The sequence below is a fragment of the Caloenas nicobarica genome, unplaced genomic scaffold (assembly GCF_036013445.1).
Source record: "Caloenas nicobarica isolate bCalNic1 unplaced genomic scaffold, bCalNic1.hap1 Scaffold_1494, whole genome shotgun sequence".
Lineage (NCBI taxonomy): Eukaryota > Metazoa > Chordata > Aves > Columbiformes > Columbidae > Caloenas > Caloenas nicobarica.
The window spans coordinates 35012-48771 of NW_027017036.1; the positions used below are offsets into that span (position 1 = coordinate 35012).

The window sequence follows — 13760 nt, forward strand, 5'->3', positions numbered from 1 at the left end:
GACCTTTGACCCCTGCGGGGGGGCGGCCACGGGGTCGGGGGGGGGGAGGTCACGGGGGGGTCAGGGGGGGTCGCGGGGGGGTCATGCGGAGGTCAAGGGGGTCATAGGGAGGTCACGGGGAGGTCACGGGGAGGTCACGGGAGGGTCGCGGGGAGGTCAAGGGGGTCATGGGAAGGTCAAAGGGGTCACAGGGAGGTCGCGGGGAGGTCAAAGGGGTCATGGGGGGGTCACAGAGGAGTCCCGGGGGGGGGGGGGGGCGGTGGGTAATTGGGGGTCACAGAGGATCGGGGAGGGGGTCACGGGGGGGTCACGGGGGGGGTCATGGGGAGGTCAAGGGGAGGTCACCGGAAGGTCAAAGGGGTCACGGGGAGGTCACAGGGGGGTCGGGGGGTAATTGGGGGTCACGGGGGTTCAGGGGGGGGTCACGGGGGGGTCGCGGGGAGGTGACAGGGGGGCCGGGGGGTCACCGGGAGGTCACCGGGAGGTCACAGGGGGGTCCCGGGGGGGTCCCGGGGGTCCCGGCAGCTCCGGGGGCCCTACAGGGGCAGCGAGAGCCCCCTGGTGGGCGCGCGGGGGCGGCAGCGGGGGGGGCACCGGCGGCGGCTCCGGGGGGGGCGAGAGGACCCTGGAATCCGGGGGGAGCACAGGGGTCAGGGGGGGCCCCAAACCCCCCCCCGGGCCCCCCCCCGGCGCTCCCCTCACCGTGTGTCCAGCGGGGGGGGGCGAGACCCCCAGCACGGGGGGGGGGGCGGCGGGGACCCCCCCGGCCCCCCGGGAGGGTCTGGGGGGGCGGGGGGGCGGCGGGGACCCCCCCCAGCAGCAGCAGCAGCAGCAGCAGCAGCGACGGGGCCATTTCTGCTGGGGGGGCCCCCGGACACGCCTTTACCTGCCCCCCCCCCCGCGCTGCCGGGAAACACCTGGAACGTGGGGGGTGTGGGGCCCGGACGCCTGGGTCCCCTCCTGGGGGGGCTGTGGGGCCCGGACGCCTGGGTCCCCTGCTGGGGGGGGTGTGGGGCCCGGACGCCTGGGTCCCCTGCTGGGGGGGGCTGTGGGGCCCGGACGCCTGGGTCCCCTGCTGGGGGGGGTGTGGGGCCCGGACGCCTGGGTCCCCTGCTGGGGGGGCTGTGGGGCCCGGACGCCTGGGTCCCCTGCTGGGGGGAATGTGGGGCCCGGACGCCTGGGTCCCCTGCTGGGGGGGGTGTGGGGCCCGGACGCCTGGGTCCCCTGCTGGGGGGGGTGTGGGGCCCGGACGCCTGGGTCCCCTGCTGGGGGGGTGTGGGGCCCGGACGCCTGGGTCCCCTGCTGGGGGGGGTGTGGGGCCCGGACGCCTGGGTCCCCTGCTGGGGGGGCTGTGGGGCCCGGACGCCTGGGTCCCCTGCTGGGGGGGCTGTGGGGCCCGGACGCCTGGGTCCCCTGCTGGGGGGGCTGTGGGGCCCGGACGCCTGGGTCCCCTGCTGGGGGGGCTGTGGGGCCCAGATGCCTGGGTCCCCTGCTGGGGGGGTGTGGGGCCCGGACGCCTGGGTCCCCTGCCGGGGGGGATGTGGGGCCCGGACGCCTGGGTCCCCTTCTTGGGGGGGTGTGGGGCCCGGACGCCTGGGTCCCCGGCTGGGGGGCCTTGGGAGGGGTTGATTTGGCACTAAACGAAGGAAGCGGTTCCTGCGGGAGAGATTTGGTCCTTGTGTCCAGCCTAACGCTGCTAAACCCGGCTTAACCAACCCAGAGCAGCCTGACCCTGCCAAACCCGGCTTAACCAACCTAAACCAGCCTGACCCTGCCAAACCCAGCTTAACCAACCCAGACCAGCCTGACCCCGCTAAACCCGGCTTAACCAACCCAGACCAGCCTGACCCTGCCAAACCCGGCTTAACCAACCTAAACCAGCCTGACCCTGCCAAACCCGGCTTAACCAACCCAGACCAGCCTGACCCCGCTAAACCCGGCTTAACCAACCCAGACCAGCCTGACCCTGCCAAACCCGGCTTAACCAACCCAGACCAGCCTGACCCTGCCAAACCCGGCTTAACCAACCCAGACCAGCCTGACCCTGCCAAACCCGGCTTAACCAACCCAGACCAGCCTGACCCTGCCAAACCCGGCTTAACCAGCCTAAACCAACCTGACTCTGCCAAACCCGGCTTAACCAACCTAGACCAGCCTGACCCCACTAAACCCGGCTTAACCAACCCAGACCAGCCTGACCCTGCTAAACCCGGCTTAACCAACCCAGACCAGCCTGACCCTGCCAAACCCGGCTTAACCAACCCAGACCAGCCTGACCCTGCCAAACCCAGCTTAACCAACCTAAACCAGCCTGACCCTGCTAAACCCGGCTTAACCAACCCAGACCAGCCTGACCCTGCCAAACCCGGCTTAACCAACCCAGACCAGCCTGACCCTGCCAAACCCGGCTTAACCAACCTAAACCAGCCTGACCCTGCCAAACCCGGCTTAACCAACCCAGACCAGCCTGACCCTGCTAAACCTGGCTTAACCAACCCAGAGCAGCCTGACCCCGCTAAACCCGGCTTAACCAACCCAGACCAGCCTGACCCCGCTAAACCCGGCTTAACCAACCCAGAGCAGCCTGACCCTGCCAAACCCGGCTTAACCAACCCAGAGCAGCCTGACCCTGCCAAACCCGGCTTAACCAACCCAGAGCAGCCTGACCCTGCCAAACCCGGCTTAACCAACCCAGACCAGCCTGACCCCGCTAAACCCGGCTTAACCAACCCAGACCAGCCTGACCCTGCCAAACCCGGCTTAACCAACCCAGACCAGCCTGACCCCGCTAAACCCGGCTTAACCCACCTAGACCAGCCTGACCCTGCCAAACCCGGCTTAACCAACCCAGACCAGCCTGACCCCGCTAAACCCGGCTTAACCAACCCAGACCAGCCTGACCCCGCTAAACCCGGCTTAACCAACCTAAACCAGCCTGACGCTGCCAAACCCGGCTTAACCAACCCAGACCAGCCTGACCCTGCCAAACCCGGCTTAACCAACCTAGACCAGCCTGACCCTGCCAAACCCGGCTTAACCAACCCAAACCAGCCTGACCCCGCTAAACCCGGCTTAACCCACCTAGACCAGCCTGACCCTGCCAAACCCGGCTTAACCAACCTAAACCAGCCTGACCCTGCCAAACCCGGCTTAACCAACCCAGAGCAGCCTGACCCTGCCAAACCCGGCTTAACCAACCTAAACCAGCCTGACCCTGCTAAACCCGGCTTAACCAACCCAGACCAGCCTGACCCTGCCAAACCCGGCTTAACCAACCCAGACCAGCCTGACCCTGCCAAACCCGGCTTAACAACCTAAACCAGCCTGACCCTGCCAAACCCGGCTTAACCAACCCAAACCAGCCTGACCCCGCTAAACCCGGCTTAACCCACCTAGACCAGCCTGACCCTGCCAAACCCGGCTTAACCAACCTAAACCAGCCTGACCCTGCCAAACCCGGCTTAACCAACCCAGAGCAGCCTGACCCTGCCAAACCCGGCTTAACCAACCTAAACCAGCCTGACCCTGCTAAACCCGGCTTAACCAACCTAGACCAGCCTGACCCTGCCAAACCCGGCTTAACCAACCCAGAGCAGCCTGACCCTGCCAAACCCGGCTTAACCAACCTAAACCAGCCTGACCCTGCCAAACCCGGCTTAACCAACCCAGAGCAGCCTGACCCCGCTAAACCCGGCTTAACCAACCTAAACCAGCCTGACCCTGCCAAACCCGGCTTAACCAACCCAGAGCAGCCTGACCCTGCCAAACCCGGCTTAACCAACCCAGAGCAGCCTGACCCTGCCAAACCCGGCTTAACCAACCTAAACCAGCCTGACCCTGCCAAACCCGGCTTAACCAACCCAGACCAGCCTGACCCTGCCAAACCCGGCTTAACCAACCCAAACCAGCCTGACCCCGCACCCCAAACCCTCCATTCCGGGGGGGGCGTGGCCGCAGCTCCGGGTCCCGCCCCTCCGGCCCCGCCCAGCCACCAGGGGGCGCTGTAGCCCCCGGACGCCTGGGTCCCCTCCCGGACGCCTGGGTCCCCTCCCAGGGGGCGGGGCCGCTGGCGGGGAATCCCCCTCCCCCCCCCCTTTCCGCGGGGTCCCCGGGGCGTGGCCAAAGCGGGGGGGGGGCCCGGGGGGGGGCGGCCCCGAAGGTGCCGCCGCCGCCGCCGGGGAAGTCCCGGGGTCGCTTCCGCTCCGCGGCGGGACCCAGGCGTCCGGGGGGGACCCAGGCGTCCGGGGGGGACCCAGGAGTCCGGGAGGGGACCCCCCATGGCGGAGGAGCTGCCCGTGGACCTGCGGACCCGGCGCGGGCCCCCCCCGCCCCCCCCGGCCCCGGGCCCCCCCCCCGAGGCGTCGCTGCCGCTGCGGAAACGGCGCTCGGTGACGCGGGGGGGGCTGGGGAGCCCCCCCCCGCCCCCCCCGCCCCCCCCGGGGAAAGCGCCGCGAGCCGCCCCCCCCGCCCCCCCGGGGCTCGGCTTCGCCCCCCCGCCCCCCGCCGCCTTCCTCTCAGGTGAGACCCCCGGGACCCCCCCGGTCTGACCCCCCCGGTCCGACCCCCCCGGGTCTGGGCCACCCCCCATTATCTGGGACCCCCCCGGTCTGACCCCCCCGGTCTGACCCCCCCGGGTCTGGGACCCCCCCCATTATCTGGGACCCCCCCGGTCTGACCCCCCCGGTCTGACCCCCCCCGGGTCTGGGACCCCCCCCATTATCTGGGACCCCCCCGGTCTGACCCCCCCCCACCTTGGGATCTGCGACCCCCCCCCAAGACCTGGGACCCCGCCGGTCTGACCCCCCCGGGTGTGGGACCCCCCACCCGGGTCTGACCCCCCCCAAGGTCCGGGACCCCCCCCGGGTCTGGGCCACCCCCCCATTATCTGGGACCCCCCCGGTCTGACCCCCCCGGATCTGGGACCCCCCCCCCGGGTCTGACCCACCCCCACCTCGGGATCTGCGACCCCCCCCAAGACCTGGGACCCCCCGGCTCTGACCCCCCCGCGGGTCCCGCACTGGGGGGATGGGGGGCAATGGGGGGGGATGGGATTGTGGGTGTCCCCACCCCCCCGCTGACCCCCCCCCCCTCCAGCCCTGCAGGGGGCGCTGCCGCTGCTGGGCGGGGGTGTCGGGGCCCCCCCGGGGGTCCTGGCGCTGCCCCCCCCCCCTTGCCCCCCCCTGCTGGGACCCCCCGACCCCCAATTGGCCGCTGACATCGCGGCCGCCACCCGGCAGGACGAGGACGGGGACACGTGAGTGGGGACCCCCCGGGACCCCCCCAGGGACCCCCCCAGGGAACCCCCAATGGGACCCCCCCAGGGACCCCCCCAGGGAACCCCCAAGGGGACCCCCCCAATGGGACCCCCCCCAATGGGACCCCCCCAGGGACCCCCCCAGGGAACCCCCAATGGGACCCCCCCCAATGGGACCCCCCCAAGGGAACCCCCCCAAGGGAACCCCCCCAATGGGACCCTCCCAGGGACCCCCCCAGGGACCCCCCCAGGGAACCCCCAATGGGACCCCCCCCAATGGGACCCCCCCAAGGGAACCCCCCCAATGGGACCCCCCCAATGGGACCCCCCCAGGGACCCCCCCAGGGAACCCCCAGGGAACCCCCAGGGGACCCCCCCCAATGGGACCCCCCCAGGGACCCTCCAAATGGGACGCCCCCCATGGGAACCCCCCCAAGGGACCCCCGGGGGGGCACAGCCAATGGGGACCCCCCCAATGGGGAGCCCTTAATGAACCTCTCGCTGGGCACTCCCCAATGGACCCCCCCCCCAGGACCCCACCCCCAGAACCCCCCCCATGGACCCCCCCAGGACCCCCCCGATGAACACCCCCCCAATGGACACCCCCCAATGGACACCGCCCGCGACCGCACCCCCAGAACCCCCCCAATGGACCTCCCCAGAACCCCCCCCAATGGACCCCCCCCAATGGACCCCCCCCAGGACCCCCCCTTTTGGGACCCGCCACTTCCTCCCCCCCCCAACCGCGGGGAATCCCCGGCCCCGCCCCCTCCCTTGACGTCACCGGCCCGGCCACGCCCCTTTCCCGGAAGCGCTGGGGGGAGGGGCGGTTCCGTGACCCCCCGTGACCCCCCGCCCCCCCCAGGGCGCTGCACATCGCGGTGGCCCAGGGGGCCCTGGGGGTCGCCCGGCGGCTGGTGGGGCTGTTCCTGCAGGGGGGGCGCGACCTGGACGTGTACAACCGGCTGCGGCAGGTGGGGGGACACGGGGGACATGGGGGGACACGGGGGGTTTGGGAACATGGGGGGACACGGGGGGACACGGGGGGTTTGGGAACATGGGGGGCATGGGGGGACACGGGGGGACACGGGGGGTTTGGGAACATGGGGGGACATGGGGGGGACATGGGGACATGACTCGGGGTCAATGGGGGGGCTTTAGGACCCTGGGGGCACTTGGGGCGGTTCTAGGACCCTGGGGACCACTGGGTGGGGGGCTCTAGGACCCTGGGGATCACTGCGGGGGGCTCTAGGATCCTGGGGTCACCTGGAGTTTCGGCTGCTGGTGGGAGACTTGGGGGGCTTGGGGGGCTTGGGGACATGACTCGGGGTCAATGGGGGGGCTTTAGGACCCTGGGGGCACTTGGGGTGGTTCTAGGACCCTGGGGACCACCGGGCGGGCTCTAGGACCCTGGGGATCACTGGGGGGGGCCCTAGGACCCTGGGGATCACTGGGGGGGCCCTAGGACCCTGGGGATCACTGCGGGGGGCTCTAGGACCCTGGGGTAGCCTGGAGTTTCGGCTGCTGGTGGGAGACATGGGGGGCTTGGGGGGCTTGAGGACAGGACTCGGGGTCACTGGGGGGGCTCTAGGACCCTGGGGATCACTGGGCGGGCTCTAGGACCCTGGGGACCGCCGGGCGGGCTCTAGGACCCTGGGGATCACTGGGGGGGCTCTAGGACCCTGGGGACCACCGGGTGGGGGGCTCTAGGACCCTGGGGATCACTGCGGGGGGCTCTAGGACCCTGGGGTCGCCTGGAGTTTCGGCTGCTGGTGGGAGACTTGGGGGGCTTGGGGGGCTTGGGGACAGGACTCGGGGTCACTGGGGGGGCTCTAGGACCCTGGGGATCACTGCGGGGGGCTCTAGGACCCTGGGGATCACTGGGGCGGGCTCTAGGACCCTGGGGTCGCCTGGAGTTTCGGCTGCTGGTGGGGGGCTTGGGGGGCTTGGGGGGCTTGGGGACAGGACTCGGGGTCACTGGGGGGGCTCTAGGACCCTGGGGACCACCGGGGGGGCTCTAGGACCCTGGGGATCACTGCGGGGGGCTCTAGGACCCTGGGGTCACCTGGAGTTTCGGCTGCTGGTGGGGGGCTTGGGGGGCTTGGGGGGCTTGAGGACAGGACCCTGGGGATCAGTGGGGGGGCTCTAGGACCCTGGGGACCGCCGGGCGGGCTCTAGGACCCTGGGGTCGCCTGCAGTTTCGGCTGCTGGTGGGGGGCTTGGGGGGCTTGAGGACAGGACCCTGGGGATCAGTGGGGGGGCTCTAGGACCCTGGGGACCGCCGGGCGGGCTCTAGGACCCTGGGGTCGCCTGCAGTTTCGGCTGCTGGTGGGGGGCTTGGGGGGCTTGGGGGGCTTGGGGACAGGACTCGGGGTCACTGGGGGGGCTCTAGGACCCTGGGGATCACTGGGGGGGGGCTCTAGGACCCTGGGGACCGCCGGGCGGGCTCTAGGACCCTGGGGTCGCCTGGAGTTTCGGCTGCTGGTGCGGGGCTTGGGGGGCTTGAGGACAGGACCCTGGGGATCAGTGGGGGGGCTCTAGGACCCTGGGGATCAGTGGGGGGGCTCTAGGACCCTGGGGACCGCCGGGCGGGCTCTAGGACCCTGGGGTCGCCTGCAGTTTCGGCTGCTGGTGGGGGGCTTGGGGGGCTTGGGGACATGCGGCGGGGACACAGCGGGGTCTGGCGCGCCCCCGCCCCACCCGCGCCCACCCCGTCCGGCCCCGCAGACCCCGCTGCACCTGGCGGTGATCACGGCGCAGCCGGCGCTGGTTCGGCTGCTGGTGTCTCACGGGGCCTCCCCCGCCGCCCCGGACCGTTTGGGCCGCTCCGCCGCCCACCTGGCGTGCGAGACCCCCAACCCGCGCTGCCTGCGGGAGCTGCTGCGGGGGGCGCGCATGGACCTGCAGGCCAGGAACTACGAGGGTGAGACCTCCGGTAATGGGGGGCAGCCCCAAATAATGGGGGGGCTGCGAGGGTGAGACCCCCAAAGAATGGGGGGCACCTCCAAATAACGGGGGGCACCCCCAAATAATGGGGGGCTGCGAGGGTGAGACCCCCAAAGAATGGGGGGCACCTCCAAATAACGGGGGGCACCCCCAAATAATGGGGGGCTGCGAGGGTGAGACCCCAAAGAATGGGGGGCACCTCCAAATAACGGGGGGCACCCCCAAATAATGGGGGGGCTGCGAGGGTGAGACCCCCAAATAACGGGGGGGCACCCCCAAATAATGGGGGGGCTGCGAGGGTGAGACCCCCAAAGAATGGGGGGCAGCCCCAAATAATGGGGGGGCACCCCCAAATAATGGGGGGACACCCAGAAATAATAGGGGGGCTGCGAGGGTGACACCCCCAAATAATGGGGGGACACCCAGAAATAATAGGGGGCTGCGAGGGTGACACCCCCAAATAATGGGGGACAGCCCCAAATAATGGGGGGGACACCCAGAAATAATGGGGGGCTGGGAGGGTGACACCCCCAAATAATGGGGGGACAGCCCCAAATAATGAGGGGGAGACCCAGAAATAATGGGGGGCTGCGAGGGTGAGACCCCCAAATAATGGGGGACAGCCCCAAATAACGGGGGGCCACCCAGAAATAATAGGGGGGCTGCGAGGGTGAGACTCCCAAATAATGGGGGGACACCCCCAAATAATGGGGGGACACCCAGAAATAATGGGGGGGCTGCGAGGGTGAGATCCCCAAATAATGGGGGACACTCCAAAACCCGGGGCAGGGGGGAGGTTCTAGGACCCTGGGGCTCACTGGGGGGGGTTCTAGGACCCTGGGGCTCACTGGGGGGGGTTCTAGGACCCTGGGGCTCACTGGGGAGGTTGTAGGACCCTGGGGGTCACTGGGGAGGGCTCTAGGACCCTGGGGCTCACTGTGGGGGGTTCTAGGACCCTGGGGCTCACTGGGGGGGGTTCTAGGCCCTGGGGGTCACTGGGGAGGCTCTAGGACCCTGGGGCTCACTGTGGGGGGTTCTAGGACCCTGGGGCTCACTGGGGAGGGTTCTAGGACCCTGGGGGTCACTGGGGAGGGCTCTAGGACCCTGGGGCTCACTGTGGGGGGTTCTAGGACCCTGGGGCTCACTGGGGAGGGTTCTAGGACCCTGGGGGTCAGTGGGGGGGTTCTAGGACCCTGGGGCTCATTAGGAGTTCAGCTGCTTATGGGGGGTCTGGGGGGTCCATTCCATGGGGTCCTGCTGCGGGGGGCGCGCATGGACATGCAGGCGTGGAACTACAAGGGTGAGACGCCGAAGTAATGGGGGGGGCACCCCAAAACCTGGGGGGGTGTGGGGGGGACCCCGGATGGACCTGCAGGCCAGGAACTACGAGGGTGAGACCCCAAAATAATGGGGGGACACCCCCAAATGGGGTGGGGGGCTGTGGGGGGGCTCCCCAGGTCTGACCCCCTGACGCCCCCATGCCCCCCGGCTCTGACCCCCCCGTGCCCCCCAGGTCTCACCCCCCTCCACGTGGCCGTGGGCTCCGGTGCCCCCGAGAGCGTCCGGTTGCTGCTGGAACACGGGGCCGACGTGGACGCCGTGGTGGGTTTTGGGGGGCCGGGGGGGGTTATGAGGTGTCTGGGGGGGGTTTTGGGGTCCCCTCACCCCCCCTGGACCCCCCCAGGACATTAAGAGCGGTCGGTCCCCGCTGCTGCACGCGGTGGAGAGGAACAGCCTGGAGATGGCGGAGCTGCTCATACAGGTGGGTTTGGGGGGGTCTGGGGGGTCTTTGGGGACTTTGGGGGTGTGGGGGGTGAGGGGGTTTTGGGGGGGCTTTGGGAGCTTTGGGGCTCTGGGGGGGCTTTTGGGAGGGCTTTGAGGGGTGGGAGTTTTTTGGGGGGCTGAGGGTCATGTTCTACGCCATGGGGGGGGGTCCATGGCAATTGGGGGGTCCATGCTTGGGGGGGGGTTGATGCCACGGGGCGCGGCCGGGGTGTCCGTGCCATGGGGGGATCCATGGGGTCCATTTCATGGGGTCTGTGGGGTCATGGGGGGTCTGTACCCTGGGGGCACCTGGGGCAGGCTCTAGGACCCTGGGGGCACCTGGGGAGGCTCTAGAACCCTGGGGCTCACTGGGTAGGGTTCTAGGACCCTGGGGCTCACTGGGGAGGGCTCTAGGACCCTGGGGCTCACTGGGGAGGGTTCTAGGACCCTGGGGCTCACTGGGGAGGATTCTAGGACCCTGGGGGTCACTGGGGAGGTTCTAGGACCCTGGGGGTCACTGGGGGGGGTTCTAGGACCCTGGGGCTCACTGGGGAGGGTTCTAGGACCCTGGGGCTCACTGGGGGGGTTCTAGGACCCTGGGGCTCACTGGGGAGGTTCTAGGACCCTGGGGCTCACTGGGGGGGTTCTAGGACCCTGGGGGTCACTGGGGAGGCTCTAGGACCCTGGGGCTCACTGGGGGGGTTCTAGGACCCTGGGGCTCACTGGGGGGGTTCTAGGACCCTTGGGGTCACTGGGGAGGCTCTAGGACCCTGGGGGTCACTGTGGGGGTTCTAGGACCCTGGGGCTCATTAGGAGTTTGGCAGCTAATGGGGGGTCTGGGGGGTCCATTCCGTGGGGTGTGTGGGGTGCGGGGTCCATGGGGCTCAGTGCGGTGTCCCCCCAGCGCGGAGCCCGTGTGAACGCGCAGTCCTACGCCGGCTGCACCGCTCTGCACGCCGCCGCGGGACGGGCGCTGCCGGGGCTGCTCCGGTTGCTCCTGCGCAGCGGGGCCGATTGCGGCGTCCGGAACCTGCACAACGAGACGGCGCTGGCCGTGGCGGCGAGCAAACAGGTGGGGGGACACGGCGGGGGGGACAGGGGAATGGGGGGGACAGGGAAAATGGGGGGACAGGGGGACATGGGGGGTCAGGGGAATAGGGGGACAGGGGGGACCCGGGGAATGGGGGGGACATGGGGAAGGGGGGGACAGGGAAAATGGGGGGACAGGGGACATGGGGGGTCAGGGGAATGGGGGGACAGGGGGGGACCCGGGGAATGGAGGGACAAGGGGGGGGACATGGGAATGGGGGGGGACCCGGGGAATAGAGGGACATGGGGATGGGGGACCCGGGGAAATGGGGGGGACATGGGGACATGGGGGGGACATGGGAATGGGGGGGGACATGGGGAATGGGGGGACATGGGGGGGACACGGGAATGGGGGAAAATGGGAATGGGGAATGGGGGGTCGGGGGGGGGACATGTGAATGGGGGGGACCCGGGCAAATGGGGGGGACACGGGCATGGGGTGGACACGGGAATGGCAGTATCGGGGGCTGGGGGGTCCTGGGGGGGTTGGGGTGCACTGGAAGTTTCGGGGGGTGTGGGGGGGTTTTGGGGTCCGGGGTTTTGGGGAAGGACCCGCGCTGACCCCCCCGTGCCCCCCCCCCCCCCCAGGTCATCGACATCCTGCGCGGAAAAGCGTCGCGGCCCCCGGCCCCCCCCAGCCCCCCCCAGGGGCCCCAAAACGGTGAGGGGGGGGCGGGGGGGGGGTCTCTATTGGGGGGTCCCTGGGGGTCTTAAGTTGGGGGGGGGGGATTTTGCGGGGGGGTCCTGGGGGTGTCTGTGGGAGCTGATAATTTGGGGGGGGTCCCAAGGTTGGGGGGTCCTGGGGGATCTGGGGGGGTCCTGGGGGTGTCTGTGGGAGCCGATGGGGGGGTTTCGGGGTCCCCCCTGAACCCCAATGTCCCCCCCCCCCAGGACGCGCCTCCCCCAGCCCCGCCCGGACCCCCCCGGCAGCCAATCAGAGCGCGGACTCTGCCGAGCCGGCCAATGGGACGCGAGGCCTGCAGCGCGAAGGCCCCGCCCTCGCCCCGCCATTGGCCGATTCCGCCGCGCCGCCGCCAATTGTCTCGCTGGGGCCGCCGGCCAATCAGGGGCCGCCGCGGGCAGCACAGATGGACCAATCCCCTCCCGAGCCGCCTCGGCTCCGCCCCCGGGAGGGGCGTGGCCAGGCGGGGCGGGGCAGGTGACCCCGCCCACGGACCCAGGCGTCCGGGAGGACACGTGACCGCACACGTTAAAGGGACCCAGGCGTCCGGGAGGGACCCCCCCCTCCCATCCACGAGCATTAACAAGTCCTGTAACGAGGCGAATTAAAGTGATTTTGGCTAAAAAACCTTCCCGGGGCGGGGAGGGAGCCGGAGCCGCCCCGGGCTCGTTGTGGCATCCGCCCTGTGTCCTACAGGCACGTAGGGCTGATTTTTATTGTGTTTTGGGGTTTTTTTCCCACCCTTTCTTTCAACAGACTCTCCTCCCTCAATTTTCACCCGTTTCGATGCTTTTTGGCTCCGCGCGGCCGCCGTCAGAATGGCGGCGGCTGTTCCGTACAAAATGGCGGCGCCGGGGGCGGGGGGGGGGGGGGCGAGAGGAAACGTCCGTGCCGTACAAAATGGCGGCGCCAGAGGCGGGAAGCGGAAGCGCCCGTGCCGTACAAAATGGCGGCGCCAGGGGAGAGAGGGGAGAGGAAACCTCTGTGCCGTACAAAATGGCGGCGTAAGCGACGGAACTTGGCGGCGCCAGGATTCGCGTCACTTCCGGCGGCGGCGGCGGCAATGGCGGCGCGCAGGGTCCTGCGGCTCGGTGCGGGATTTGGGGCATTTTGGGGCATTTTGGGGCTTTTAGGGGACCCGGGTGCGGGATTTGGGGGATTTTGGGGTTTTTAGGGGACCCCGGTGCGGGATTTGGGGGTTTTTAGGGGACCCGGGGCGGGATTTGGGGGATTTCGGGGCATTTTGGGGTTTCCAGGGGACCCGGGGCGGGATTTGGGGGATTTCGGGGCATTTTGGGGTTTCCAGGGGGCCCGGGGCGGGATTTGGGGGATTTTGGGGCATTTTGGGGTTTCCAGGGGGCCCGGGGCGGGATTTGGGGCATTTCGGGGCATTTTGGGGTTTCCAGGGGGCCCGGGGCGGGATTTGGGGGATTTCGGGGCATTTTGGGTTTTCCAGGGGACCCGGGGCGGGATTTGGGGGATTTCGGGGCATTTTGGGGTTTCCAGGGGGCCCGGGGCGGGATTTGGGGCATTAGGTGATTAATTACTCGCGGGGGGCGGGGCCGCAGTGACCGTCGCCCCTCCCCCCCCAGCCGAGCGCCACGCGCGGACCCTGCGGCCCCTCCCCCGCCCCCCCAGCGCATCGGCCAATGGCGCGTGCGGTGAGTGCGGGGGGGCCGGACGCCTGGGTCCCCTCCCGGACGCCTGGGTCCCCCCGAACTCCTGGGTCCCTTCCCAAACTCCTGGGTCCCCCCCCGGACGCCTGGGTCCCCCCCCGGACGCCTGGGTCCCTTCCCAAACTCCTGGGTCCCCCCCCGGACGCCTGGGTCCCCCCCCGAGCTCCTGGGTCCCCCCCGGACGCCTGGGTCCCCCCCCGAACTCCTGGGTCCCCCCCCGAACTCCTGGGTCCCCCCCCGGACGCCTGGGTCCCCCTCCGGACTCCTGGGTCCCCCCCCCGGACGCCTGGGTCCCCCCCCGAGCTCCTGGGTCCCCTCCCGGACGCCTGGGTCCCCCCGAACTCCTGGG

The 13760-nt window shown here is 70.0% G+C and overlaps 2 protein-coding genes across 3 annotated transcripts; both read left to right on the forward strand.

Annotated features, from left to right (window-relative positions):
- The first annotated feature begins 1538 nt into the window (after positions 1-1538).
- On the forward strand, positions 1539-4007 carry LOC136002684 (basic proline-rich protein-like). The gene is made up of 3 exons (XM_065657945.1): positions 1539-1578; positions 1838-3304; positions 3397-4007. Exons 1-3 carry the CDS (start codon positions 1539-1541, stop codon positions 4005-4007), a joined length of 2118 nt encoding a protein of 705 aa, XP_065514017.1.
- Positions 4000-12513, forward strand: BCL3 (BCL3 transcription coactivator). 2 transcript variants are annotated; one of them, XM_065657947.1, is made up of 9 exons: positions 4000-4518; positions 5095-5254; positions 6120-6228; positions 7982-8189; positions 9714-9802; positions 9885-9962; positions 10869-11036; positions 11642-11714; positions 11945-12513. In XM_065657947.1, exons 1-9 carry the CDS (start codon positions 4278-4280, stop codon positions 12214-12216), a joined length of 1398 nt encoding a protein of 465 aa, XP_065514019.1. In that variant the 5' UTR covers positions 4000-4277; the 3' UTR covers positions 12217-12513. The 2 variants fall into 2 exon arrangements, with proteins under 2 accessions (XP_065514019.1, XP_065514020.1); XM_065657948.1 differs by having other exon boundaries at positions 7982-8177.
- The last annotated feature ends 1247 nt before the right edge of the window (positions 12514-13760 follow it).